The sequence below is a fragment of the Ipomoea triloba genome, chromosome 8 (assembly GCF_003576645.1).
Source record: "Ipomoea triloba cultivar NCNSP0323 chromosome 8, ASM357664v1".
NCBI classification, from domain to species: Eukaryota; Viridiplantae; Streptophyta; class Magnoliopsida; order Solanales; family Convolvulaceae; genus Ipomoea; species Ipomoea triloba.
Window position 1 is genome coordinate 10250273 of NC_044923.1, and position 14420 is coordinate 10264692.

The window sequence follows — 14420 nt, forward strand, 5'->3', positions numbered from 1 at the left end:
TGAACCATCTGAATTAGAGAAGTCTTCAGCTCGAAGTTGTTCACCTCTACTCCTGTATAAATAATGCAATCCTCTTCATCAAACTCAAGAGCTAAGTGAGCTGCCATAGGTGGCTGACCACCCTACTGAAACATAGGAGGAACTCCCTGTGGAAATTGTTGAGCAAACTAGTTGAAGAGGTTGGGATCCAGTTTGCTGAACATATGACGCTGTTGGATGTGAGGAACTCCCAATCCTCCCCCAACATATGCATTTGGGTTCGAATTAGCCATGAAGTTCTGTCCCTGATTCTGAACATTGTGCACTGGAGGATTGACATGAACTCCATGGTTCTCCCCATTAACCTCTCCCTGCCTAAGATCTTGGCGTGTGTTGACATCATCCTGAGCAAGCTGCCCGGTGTTGTTGTTCTCTCCAGAATCCATGTCTACTTCAAAGTGCTGGAACTCTCGTAGCCACTCGCGCAACACCCTCTTCTACCTCCTTAGATTCCTCTTAAAGTCTGGATTGCAGGGGTGAAGTCTATCGCTCCCCTTGGATCGAGTTCGTATAAAAGGAGGGAAACCTAATGTCAAACACAAACACAAACACAAACACTCTTGGAAGAAATTGGTTATGAGTTAGAGCAAAAACAAAAATAAAATAAAACTTGACTTCCTAAAAATTCACTAACTCTAATGCTAGAAATAAAATAATCACACAACACAACCAAAAAAACCAATCCCTGGCAACGACGCCAAATTGTGATAAATAAGTGGTGATAGTAAATATGAGGGTGAAATTGTCGTTCCGCTGAGGATTGGGGTTATGGCACGTATATGTATGAATTAAAAAATTCTAAGCACTAAAGCGATGCAATTTTCTAGAATCCAAGTAAATAATGATTGAGAGGGAAAATTAAAGAAAAGTAGATTAACTAAAGAATAAACTGTATGATAAATGAATGGGTCATATTAGGGGTATTGCAATCTTGATGCTCTAACAACTTTAGAATTAGGTAAGGAACAATTAAACCAGGGATTTATGGGCAGTGCACACAGGAATTCAGTTCAACTATTTTCGTAATCAATAAACAGAATTAGGCTAAAATTGCCCCACTTTCGTGATGCATCAATCATAACCTTAAACACTAAAACATTGTAAGCCCCCAAATTACCCATATTCTCATAGTAGGAAAATTTATATTGAAATTGGTAAGGCTCGAGTTCTTCACCCAACTTTTATTGTAATGAAGTCCTCTCCTAAACTAGCAATCAATTATGGTCATCAGTTAATAACAACAAGAATTCAATCCCCAATTCAACATAAACCCTGGGTGAACAATTTAATCCATTTATGCAATAATCACAAATTGAGCATCAAGAGTAGCAATAGATCCCTAATCTAAACCCATAAACGAACTACTCACTCATTATTAAAGTAACTAAAGCAAAGCAAGAATGAAACATTGAAATCATAACAACAAGTCTGAGAAGTAAAAGAATAAAGAGAACAACTTTACTAACAACTTGAAGAGTAATTTCAATCCAATCCACGATTCCAAGCTTGTAAACGAGTTAATGTGTGTAAATCTGAGCTAATCTATGCTAGGGAAAACTCTCAAGAGAAGGAAAAATAAGCTAAACTAAACTAGGGCTTAGAATACCCCAAAAACCAGCAAAACCACGTCAGTAAATACTCTACAGCAAGAATGTCACGGCCACGCACACGACCGTGAGCCTGGCCGTGTGGTGCCCTCTCCTTTCGCTTGTTGACTTCTTTTGTGCTCCGATGCTCCTCTCCGTCCTTGGGTAAATTCTTATGCTTCCGAAACTTGTCCAAGATGTCTAGAAATCCTTCCTTTGCTTCTCGTTTGTGAATGAACTAAGCTTAAGCAAATGTAACACGCAAACGAGTCTCAAATTCACCAAGGTAAAGAAAATAAGCAACAAAACCAACTAAATTGAGGGGCAAATAATAATATAAAATCAGAGGTATCACGCGAGCATTTGATAGTCGTCGATGTTAGTCCCTGAAGTGTCGCCAGAACCTTAGTGACATGCTATTATAGGTCACTAATTGGTTTTTGGGCTTTGATGCACCAAAATAACATGTCGATGAGTTTAATTTCACCTTTAAAAGTTCAGGGGTCTAATTGACTTTTCAAATAAAGTTTATGGGCTTATTTGAGCCTTTTCTCTTTAAGTTTCTATTAGTCATATTTAAAGAGTTAATTCCAGCAATAGTCCCCCGACTATGTTGATTTTCCAAAATTGGTCCTCGTCTTTTAATTTGGACGAAAAAGAGACTTTTAAATTTGTTCCAACAATGGTCCTTCCGTTTATTTGCTGTTAAATAGGGCGTTATGTTAGGGGTAAAATAGTCTTCTCATTAGATACTCTTCTTCCTCCATTCTAGTGTATCGCAGGAAGATCTGTAGACGGTAGTGGCGACGGGTAGAGACGGCGACAGCGGTGACGGGGTGGTCCAGTTGCTCCGGTGAGTTTCTTCTTTCCGGTATGGGTTCAAAAATTCCTGGGCAATCAGATCTTGAAACACGGAGGAGTAGAACTTGGCCGCCTTCTGGACTTGAGTGGGAGAAGAAATCTTGCAGTGTAGTGAAAATCTTGAAAGCACTAAATTACAGTTGCCTGAGACGGAGCAATTACTGGCAGAGGTTAAGTCTCAGTTACTATCTGCACAGAAGTCAAACAGCTTGGCTGAGACTCAGCTTAAATTTATGGCAGAGTCATATAAATCACTTGAAACACATGCAGAGGAGTTACAAACTGAATGAAACTCTGGATATTGAACTTCAAGGGGAAAAAAGAGTAATAATGAAGCTCTAGTCAGATGCAAGGATCTTCATGAACAACTGCAAAGGTGAGCTTATTTTCTTTAATTGATATTGAGAGTTTTTTTCTTTTGTTTTGAGTAGGTGAGAGAGAGTGAGACTTTGTAACTGTAAAGAACAATCCTTTTAGTCAACAAAAGATAGCTGGAAACACAAACTCGAGAAATAGAGCGAAAATGAGGAGGAGATTCGGTGGCTATGCTGCTTCAATTCTTCGTCTACTTCTTGCGGTTTTAACATTATTAGGTAATCAAATCCCCTATAATTTTCCTTTTCCGTTTCTATGAAATTGTTGCTATTTGTTTTTCTGCTTTCTCTATTTGATAGGCACGGCGGCGGCAAGTGAATTTTCGTCGGCGGCGGCGGCGGAAATCATAGGGCGCTCTCTTCTCCACTTGAACTTTACACAGGCCCGAGACCAGACCAGAACTACCACGGCGGAGAATTGCGAGAAACTTCTTCTATGGCGGCAAAGAAGGTGCACAAATCGCTGATCTGCAAGGGGTTGATGGAGGAGGTGCAGTGATGGGGCGGCATGAAGCAGACGAGGGTGAGTCTGAGGTACATGATGGAGTTCGGGTCGAGGCCCACAGACTGGAATTTTTTGATCTCCTCTCAATTCCTCCACAAAGAGCTCCCTATTTGGATCGCGCGCTGTGCTATTGACCTACAAAACCTCCCCTACGGCCTCTCTCTCAAGCCTGCTGTGCTCATCGCTTATCTTCTCTGCGTGCTACTGACCAAACATGAGGGAGAAGAAGACTATATGATGAAAAAACTATTTTACCCCTTAACATAACGCCTAGTTAACTGCAGATAAATGGAAGGACCATTGCTGGAACAAATTTGAAAGTCAAATGTCTTTTTCGTCCAAATTAAAAGACGAGGACCAATTTTGGAAAATCAACATAGTCGGGGGATCATTGCTGGAATTAACTCCATATTTAAACTATAACTGCATGTTTGGTTCACATAATGAATTTTGAAGGAATATGTTGGTCCCAAAAGAGATAAGGTAAAGTCTAGAGAGAGAGAGGGGGGGGGGGGGGGAATACACTTTACTCTAATTCAAAATTGCTAAGCCAAAATTAAAACGAAAACACTTAACAGTTTGTTAGTGCCTTGTGTACAACGGAATATAAATAATGTGAATATCATGCATGCAAAAAGTAAATAATGTAAAGCAATAAAGACACAAGAAATTATAGTGGTTCAGAGGTGTATGTAACCCTCTTACTCCACTCTCTCCTATCTCCAGGATGAATTCACTATATCCACCACTCCTTGGTTACAAGATACAATGAATTTCCGTGATCTAGTGCTTTGATCACCAAGCCTACACTAATCACGCACCAACCAGTGCCTCCAGCACTATTTCTGTAATCTAGTGCTTTGATCACCAAACCCACACTAGTTACGCCCCAACCAGTGCCTCCAACACTGCACCACGATTTCACACTCTCTTGTGAGAAACCACTTGTTTGTCAAAACAAGATTTTTCTTGCTTCCAACTTGAGGCTTCTTGATAGATTCTTCAATGTAGATCAAGTCTCTCTCAGATGAAGATTAACACTTCTAGATTTTTCACTTGTGTGTTTCATATTTTGCACTTGTTCGCTTCTTATGTATTCTTGTCCGTTATTTGTAGTTTTTCTCGTGTCTTTAGCTATTCAAATCTTCATCTATTTATAGGTATTGCTATTCAGCTGCTTCAAGATGTTCTTCAATCTTGTAACTTGATATCTCCAATATATACTTTGATGTAATTCTCGAGATGATTTCCTTTTTGATAGTACTTGATTTTCATTTGATCTTAAACTTGATTTAAACACTAGAAAAATAAAACTTCGGGGATTTAATATTTTTCAATACGTTTTGGCATATCAAAATTTATTACATTTTATTCCTAACAGAATAGGAATGATATTCTATGAATCTATAATAAATGGAATAGATCAGAATATATATTTTTTTTCTATTGTTTGGTTCACTGAAGCAATAAAATTCAGGAACTGTATTATAATGTTTAATTGTTTTAAGAAATAAAAATAGAATAAGTTTTTAAATGAATTATTATTATTATTATTTTATTATTATAATAAAAACACATTTATATTAAAGAGTTATTAATTAAGGACAACTCATACATAAACAAAGATATGAATGTGTACCCGTCACTAGTAGGGGTGTGGGCATTGACTCTTTGTGTTTCAATAGGTTGAGAAAGTATGTATGGACGTATATTACATTGTAATAGGGTCAGTACTACTAAAAAAAGATATGTATGTGTATGCATAATGATGATATTATTATTATTATTATTATTAAATATATATAAGCATGTGTGTACGTAAATTCTATTTTTGGTATTGTAATACAAAAACTATTCACGAGAACATTAGAATGACTAATATCAAGCCTCTCTAGGAATCACTATTCAACCTAGAAAGAGAATAACTCATTCACATGAACACTATTCCAAGACAAACAATGTAATACTATTCCCATGAACGTTATTTCAATCTCGACTTATTCTATGAACTAAACATGTTGTAAATACTGATTGCTATATAAATCGCCAATAAATTTTATGATTACCCAATAGTAGACACTTACATAAGAAAATTTTATCAAAGTTTACTTCTTTTTTACAAAAAGAAGGAAATAAAAGTTGTTTGCTGTCCAACAATATTAAAATGTCCAAGGATATAAGATAATGAAAAAATTGTTAAATAAATCAATGGACTTTTTGATTTTGTGTAATTAGGTCATTGAATTTAAAAAGTATACGATCAAATCATCAAAGACACAAGAAATGTGCAATTGGGATTTTTCTAATTTTCTCCGATAGAATTCGATAATATTACTAAATTATATGTACTAAAAATTGTTTTTTTTCCCTCTATTATATAGTTGAGAGTAACGATTAAAATGTTTTAAACTTAAATTGCATTACAAGAAATCGCAAAAATATTTAAATTGGGTATATTTTACTCTTTTTTTTTTGAAAATATATATATTCTACTTATTTTATGGTTCAATTACATACTTTTTAAATTTAATAACTCAATTGTAAAAAAATAATAATATAATTTGACACTTTTTCTTAAGTTACAGTGATCCCCAACTCCCCCAATTAGTTTTCACTTTTCCAGTTTTCCCAGTAGCAAACTCATTAATCTCATTTCACATACATCTTTCTATTCGCTTTCGGCTTTCTCATTAAAGCGAAAGTGAAACAGGCTAAAAATCACTAATAAAATCTTCTCAAGTTTCAAGAGGAAGTGGAGAAATTTTAGGGGAAATTGTAAGAAGAAAAGGAAAACATGGCTCTGAAGCTAAATGCCCTTAGTTTGCGATCTCATAAGTATTCTTCTTCTGCCGTACAAACAATGGCGAGCAGCAGCTTTAGATCCTCCAAGGTTGTCATGGCTTCAACCCTTCGCTCAGGAGCTAAGTGAGTTCTCCTTGTTATTTGTTTATTACTATTTTTTTTTTTTGAGAGAAGTTTATTACTATTTTTAAAAATCGTATTCAGAAGTTTTTATTTCATCCTTGAGCATTAGTACCCGTTTGATTTTTTCGGATAATTTGAACTATTTTTGGGAGTTTCTTCCTAATTCTGCACAATTTTTGATATGGGATTCCTTGTCTTTGGTCCAATTTGGTTTCTAAGTGGTTCAATCTAGTTTGGGTTATTTGATCTTGTGTTTACTCTTTGTTGTTGTTTTTTTTTTTTTTTGGTTTTGTTTTGCATTTTTTGTTGTTTTTGGAAGAGTAGAATTATTGATTTTTGTTGTTTTTGGGTGAGTAGAATTATTGAAATAATGGCAACCGTGTATATTATTGATTTGACTATGGTTTATCAAATACTATGATCATGAGAGCACATGTCAAGTAGAATCCTCATTTGAGTATAGCTTGACATACTTCATTTCACATGGCGTACTCTCTGATTGTACAAATTTAATCAACATATTATGTTGTGAAGGAATGTGCATGCCATATTGCCATCCTATATGCCTTCAAGATTTTTCGTTTTATGGAACATCCTTTCCTCTTTATGTTTATCATTTAATAATTTCTATTACACTTATTTTTGAATATGTTTGAATATGTAGATACCTTTTGAATTAGACCTGTGTTGTTTAACTGATCTGTTCACCTTGGGGTTTTTTTTCACTAATAATTCTTATTTTTCTTTTCAAAATGATTTAATAATTGCATTTTCCATGTCAATAGAAAACTAGCCAAGTGACTCAACGTTTAATTTGTCTGTTTAGTTGGGTGTCAGTTGAATTTGTTTTCCTTAGCTTGTGCTGTACCTGTATAGTTATTCAAGGACGGTAGCCTAACTGGATTGATATTATGAGTTGGTTGAGCTGAGTTGAGTTATTCAAGGATGGTGATTGGGACTTAAAAGTTTTCAAAATTTCAAGTAGTTTCTTGGGAGAAAAGAAACAACCATTGTTGCTAAATATTATACTCGATTTAAAATGGTGAATATTTATGACTATAGTAGGTTATATCCTTGTACAGAAAGGCTACTTTAAGTTATACACACTTTACTGTTATGAATCTCCATGTACTGACAAGTGTGAGATGATGTCTGGAGCCAGCTTGCTATGATGTATTTACTTCAGCATGAATCGACTTCCTAATTTACTTTTTTTTTTTTTTTTTAAAAAGTTTTAAATCAGCTTTCTTGTAATTCGTTTCTTTTGTATACATATCAAGTATCAAATCCTTACATCTCTCCTCATGAATTTTAGTGAAGTTGAGAACTTGAAGAAGCCTTTTACTCCTCCACGTGAGGTGCATGTTCAAGTAACACACTCTATGCCGCCACAGAAAATTGAAATCTTCAGAGCACTCGAGGATTGGGCTGACCAAAATATATTGAGTCTTCTGAAACCAGTTGAAAAGTGCTGGCAACCACAGGATTTTCTACCAGACCCTGCTTCAGATGGATTTCACGATCAAGTCCAGGAACTAAGGGAGAGGGCTGTGGAAATTCCAGATGATTATTTTATTGTTCTAGTTGGGGATATGGTCACAGAAGAAGCCCTTCCAACATACCAAACAATGCTTAACACCCTGGATGGGGTTAGAGATGAAACAGGTGCAAGCCTTACCTCTTGGGCTATTTGGACAAGGGCCTGGACTGCTGAAGAGAACAGGCATGGTGACCTCCTTAATAAGTATCTCTACCTTTCTGGCCGAGTTGACATGAGAGCAATTGAGAAGACAATTCAGTACTTGATTGGATCAGGAATGGTAAGTTTTTGATCACTTAGGCTTTCTTTAACTGATTTTTCTGATGTCCATTTAAACCATATCCAAAATTTTCCTCTCTGAAGCTTCATTAAACATGTGTTTATAATAGTGAAGAGCAGTAGATGACAAGAGACATTATGTTGACCTGTCTGTCTGCTAGTGAATATTAGTAGGTTTTTTGTTCTTTGGTAATTCATCTAAACATGAACCATTTCTCCATCTGAATAATAAGCATGTATACACGTGTGGATTTATTCCTGCTGCAAAATCATTTATTGGGGTTTTGTGGATGGAAAACATATCGGTACCTCTGGTACTGTTGTATAAATGTTTACTTAAATATTCACGATATTCATGATTTTATCTGCCTCAAAATCCATTGTCATTCCTTTTCCAAATACTAATTTCTCAAGCTAACCTTTTTTTTTTTTTTTGCAAATAAATCATTATAGGATCCTCGGACAGAGAACAGTCCTTACCTTGGATTTATCTATACATCCTTTCAAGAAAGAGCAACTTTTATCTCTCATGGTAATACAGCCAGACATGCCAAGGAATATGGAGACCTGAAACTGGCCCAAATCTGTGGCACAATAGCTTCAGATGAGAAACGCCATGAGACTGCATATACCAAGATAGTAGAAAAGCTTTTTGAGATAGACCCTGATGGAACTGTATTGGCTTTTGCGGATATGATGAAGAAGAAAATTTCGATGCCAGCACATTTGATGTACGATGGCCGTGATGACAACCTTTTCGATCACTTTTCTGCGGTGGCTCAGCGTCTTGGTGTCTACACTGCTAAAGATTATGCAGATATATTGGAGTTTCTTGTGGGAAGATGGAAAGTAGGAGATCTGACTGGACTATCATCTGAAGGTAGAAAAGCTCAAGAATATGTGTGCCGGTTGCCCCCTAGAATCAGAAGGCTGGAAGAGAGAGCTCAAGGGAGGGCCAAACAAGCGCCCACCATTCCATTCAGCTGGATATATGATAGAAGGGTGCTGCTCTGAGTGTGCTGAGAACGAGGTCATTTCAACTCTGAATAACATAAAATTTCTTGTAGGCTATTAAGCGACGGTAGCATATTTTAGCTGCAGTCTTATAGAGATCTGCATTTTCGTGTTCGTCTATGGTAAGAGATTTTGGTAGGGATTATTATGCAGTGTGTGTTGTAGATACCATTGTTCTGTTTCGCCGTCTTTAGGCCTGTCTTCTTTAATTTGTATGGTCCTCTAGGAATGGTCTCTTGTTCTTGCAAACATTTGTAACTATAAACTATGAATCTTAAGGCGATCCTGTTGTTTACAGTCTTTCTTATAGAACCACTGTTGTCATTTTATACCATTCGGGCATGGATGCAATACATGCTTAAATTTGTTAAGATGGTGTGTGACAGGATAAGTGGATAAGTTATTGGATCTAAGCCGAAGTTGTCAAAACAATTAAGATAGTCAAATAGTAATGGCTAAGAGTTGAGCTAAGAATATGTGAGAACATGTGGAACGAGTGCACTTAACATAGAGCCAATGCACTTATTAGGGAATACAACAATGATTACGAAACCATTGCACTTATTGAGGGGAGCTGTTGTACTTAGATGGAGTCGTTAGACTAGTATAAATATTGAGCCACTGTGACAACAAAGGAATACACGCTCAATCTTAATGTTGTCTCTATTTACTTACATAGAAATATTTTTCAGTAACATTAACATTCTTACCGTCAATGTGAATTTTGAAAATTCAGATAAAATGATGTGGCGTTGACAACTTTAGTTTTTCATTCTCTGATTTATGATTTTAGTTTAAATAACATGTTTATCAACACTTATTTTCAAAATTAATTTTTTTGGGAGTATAACGTTAAAAATTAACACATTCAAAATTAAAAAAAAAGTGATTTTTTTATATATGATATTTAGAATATTTTTCGTTTAAGTGGAGAGAGAGAGAGAGAGAGAGAGATAATCATATGAGAACTACTTCCTAAGTATATGTGAGAACTTGTGGACAAATGTAAACCATTGATTGCAAAATATAATGGATGAAAAATCAAGTAAAAAATGAGCGGAGTCATTTTTATAAATATTATAAATTTTTAAAATGAGCAATAATCATTTTCATAAATATTACAAAATTTTGTTTATTTTCAACCATTAGATGTACTAGATCATATATATATATATATATATATATATATATATATATATATATATATATATATATATAAATTGAGTCCAAATCAAGGGTCCAAATTGGAGATTTTTTTTTAAAAAGCGCGGTGACATTATTGTAATTTTATGTAAGTTAATTTTTTTTTGCCTTCCAGTGAACATTTTTCTTTCTTCCAGTTCACAATTTTCCTTCTTCTAGTGCACATTTTTTTTGGTAAATTCTTCTAGTGCACATTGTTATGCCATATAGTGCACATTTTTCCTTCTTCCAGTGCACATTGCTATGTCATACAGTGCACATTATTCGTTCTTTCATGCACATTGTTCCTTCTACCATAGCACATTGTTGTGCCATACAATGCACATTGTTCCTTCTTCCAATGCACATTTTTATGCCATACAGTGCACATTGTTGTGCCTTCCAAAGTTTTTTTTTAAAAAAAATTGTAGATGACGAACTTTTTTTTTAAAATATCAATTAATCTTGATCACTAATTACTAATTTGAGTTGAATATTGTTTGTTTGTTTATTATTTATGATTGTTTATGATTTGTGTAGAAGATCCTATATTAAATTTAATTTTTCAGTAATTGTTTCACATCTTTGTACCTCCCGTGTGCATTTTTTGCCTTCTAGTGCACATTTTCCCTTCTTACAGTGTACATTGTTGAAGTTCGTAGGTGACGATTTTTTATTTTATTTTATTTTTTTATCTACTGTTGAGAGATTCTATTTTAAGGCTTGTTTTTACTGGAATAGAATTCTATATATATATATATATGGAAAATGACACTTTTTCCTCCTGTGTTATGTGCATATAGCACTTTTCCCCCCATGTGTTATTAAAGTGGCATTTTTTTTCCCCTGAAATGTTAAATTGACATTTTTATCCTTAAGAATAATTATTTCATTTATTTTTTCTTCTCCAACAAATTATTACTTATATGTATGGATAATTATGATTCGGTTTGAACCTAACCAAACACTATAGCAATCATATCGAAATAGTATGGACGATTCTGGATACGATTCAGAACCGAAAAAATAAAATTAAATAATTGTTGAACCGTGAACCGGAATTGAACCACATTCATATATAGTGAAAATGATCAAATACTTATTTTGATAAATCGGTACGGTTCGGTTCCAATTTTCGATTTTGAACCGCCAATCAAAACTTATTTATTTATTTATTTATTTTTATAATTTTATTTCTTATTTAAAAATAGTCTAAATTTAACAATTATTTTATTTTATTTTTTTCGGTTCTGAATCGTAATCGTAACCGTCCATACTATTTAAGTTCAATTGCTACAATGCTCGATTAGGTTCGTATCGAACCATGATCTTTCATACATATTAGTAATAATTGGTTAGAGAATGAAAATAAATGAAGTAGTTATTTTTAAGGGCAAAAATGTCAATTTAACATTACAGGGGAAAAACTACCACTTTTAAAATAATTGAGGGGGAAAAACTGCCAATTTAATAATTCGGTGGGGGGGGGGGGAAGTGCTATATGCACATAACATAGGGGGAAAAAGTGTGTATGTATGTATGTATAACTTGTTCACCAAAAATTTCATAATTAATTTATATTTCAAGTAGATGATAATAGAGAAGTTAGAAAATGATGATAAATAAAAAAAAAATGGTAATGAATGTAGCTATAGTGTAGGTATTTTTTTTATATTTGAAACCAGAAAAAAAAAACAGCATTTTTCAATTTTTAAGAAATCTAGAAAATTGGAAAACTGGTTTTTAGTGTTTAAAATAGAAAGTATACAAATAAACATGTTTTCTAATTTTCGTTCTTCAATTCCTTAGTTTTTCTAATAAGTTAAAAAAAAAATTCTCTAATAAGTAAATTAACTTCGAATATTTGATTGGTTTAGAGAATAGAATGAGGCCTTCAATTGTTGTTAGCAATCAAACAATGGTAGCTATTTAATGCATGTATTTGTTACACATAACTGTTGAAACATACACTTGAAAGTTTGCATGTTATGTTCCATCATTCTAGAAATAGTCCAGATCGGAATTGAAAATGATTCTCGAGTAGTTGTTGTTAGGTGTTCATACACAAGGCTTTTTTTTTTTTTTTTTTTTTTGAATCTATGAGGTGTTCCAGACTTCCGGATCCACCTAACTAATTCCTATTTGCTCTGAGAGGCAAGGGAGCTAGTCCATGAAAAATCGTCATTTGTGAGGATCGAGCAGTTCACTTGTCACTTGGATTACCCATTGAATTATACCTAGGCATTGTGGTTGTGAGTTGTGACACACACACCCTGAGCGATCAAAATTAAAGTCTTTCAAAAAGAATTGTTGTTAGGTGTTGATGTAGAAATTTTACACAATAATTTGAAATTTTAAAAAAATTTCAAAAAATTGGTTCGTTAATTTCACGATTAATCCTTAGCATGTGACACTCATACTTTTTTTTTTTTTTTTTTCCTTTCAATTGATTCACTCTCTCAAGAGTGTGCTAGAAGCGTTGAAACGTTAGTTTCTCAAGATACAATGAATTACAATAGTATATTTGAGCACTCACATATACTATTTATTGAATTAGAACAAATTAATTGGAAGTTTTGGTAGAATTTTAGAGAACTTTTTGGTTCGTAGAGAAAAAAAAAAATTGATCATAACACAACAATTTTATGCCCAACACACACATATAAGAGAGTTAGAAGTAATTAACAATAATGTAATTGAATTTGAATTTTAATGAATTAACTTTATTTTTAGTCCTAGATTTTTATATGACAGTTCACTTTTAGTCCTGTTTTATTAGGACATCATTATTTAGTCATAATATTATTGTGGAATGACCATTTTTAGTCCTCCATCAACAAAATCATTGAAATGTCGTTAAATACAAATATATTTTGATTTTTTTTATACAAAGTAGGTTGACCTGCTATATATTTTATGTTTATTTTTTTTGAAGAAATTCATAATTAAAGACTGAAATGTCATTGCATTTAATGTATTTAAATTATTTTGTTGATACAGGTCCAAAAATGGTCATGTCACAATAATACTAGGACCAAAAGTGAATGTTCTTAAAAAAAAAAAATCTTAAAATGGAATGTCACCTATAAATTTCAGACAAAAAATAGAATTAACTAAATTTAAAATCATAGCCCCCTTTAATTTGAAATAACATTTTAAGTTACAATCGTTGCTCGAGTCCCGAGTGTGTATGAGTTGAAGCTTTTGGAGCTCATACACAAGGCATTGTGGTCGTTAAATTAAAGCCAAGCAAAAATAAATGAACGATGAAGTTGGAGTTGAAGTCATGAGAAAAAAATTACTAAATGACTATAGATGTAAGATGGGGACGGTACTAATAGTACAACACATTCTACATAAGAAGAATTATTGTACTTAAAATATCGGTGAAGGTCTTATAATTTAAAAAAAAAATTGTAAATTTATCTAAATTAAAACAAATGTTAGTGGATTTCCATGGTTCAAAGTTAGCTACGCTTTAAAAGTTTCTTTGTTTTTCAATGTATATCAAAAAGGGGCAGCTATATACAATAGTACATTAATTTATATATTTCTTTTATTATTATTATTAACTTTTTTTTTCAATATAATTAAATGTAATAAATTCCTCTTAGACTCTTTATAACTTCACCATGGGTAGATTCACCGTGTAATTTTGATGTATTTTAACATTTGATATTATGTCCGAAAATTAATGTAGTTTTGATTCTATATTTGAATTATATTTGTTAAGAATTGCACATTAAACAAATAGAGAAAAGTATAAGGTCATGTTCTAGGTGTATTACGAATTAATTGAGTGATCCTAAGTCCAATTGTAACTCTTAACATGGTGAAAATCACCTAACTATAGTAGTGCTATTGTACATATTCCCTAATTTATGAAATGTTGATTGATCATTGCTTTTAGCTATAGATAGTTTTTTTTGGGAAGAGTCGAAAAGGCGCTAAAGCTTTACTCGAAATAACAATTAACCCTTTACATTTTAAAATAGTACAATTAAATATTCAAACTTGTCAAAGTAGACCCATTTGAATTAGAAAATGAAGATGGAAAAGACTTGTAAGAAGCACTTGTCCCACATTGGAAAAAGAATGGGACTTCACCACTATAT

The 14420-nt window shown here is 33.4% G+C and overlaps 1 protein-coding gene across 1 annotated transcript; it reads left to right on the forward strand.

Annotated features, from left to right (window-relative positions):
* The first annotated feature begins 6001 nt into the window (after positions 1–6001).
* LOC116027803 (stearoyl-[acyl-carrier-protein] 9-desaturase, chloroplastic-like) lies at positions 6002–9432 on the forward strand. The gene is made up of 3 exons (XM_031269560.1): positions 6002–6290; positions 7606–8110; positions 8563–9432. The coding sequence occupies exons 1-3, from the start codon at positions 6160–6162 to the stop codon at positions 9121–9123; spliced, it is 1197 nt and encodes a 398-aa protein (XP_031125420.1). The 5' UTR covers positions 6002–6159; the 3' UTR covers positions 9124–9432.
* Positions 9433–14420: the final 4988 nt, after the last annotated feature.

Excerpts from the sequence above, each read along its gene's own strand:
- LOC116027803 (XM_031269560.1), top strand. The coding sequence starts at position 6,160 with ATGGCTCTGAAGCTAAATGCCCTTAGTTTGCGATCTCATAAGTATTCT. Across the intron at positions 6,291-7,605 it reads ACCCTTCGCTCAGGAGCTAA|TGAAGTTGAGAACTTGAAGA; the intron begins GTGAGTTCTCCT and ends CATGAATTTTAG. Across the intron at positions 8,111-8,562 it reads ACTTGATTGGATCAGGAATG|GATCCTCGGACAGAGAACAG; the intron begins GTAAGTTTTTGA and ends AAATCATTATAG.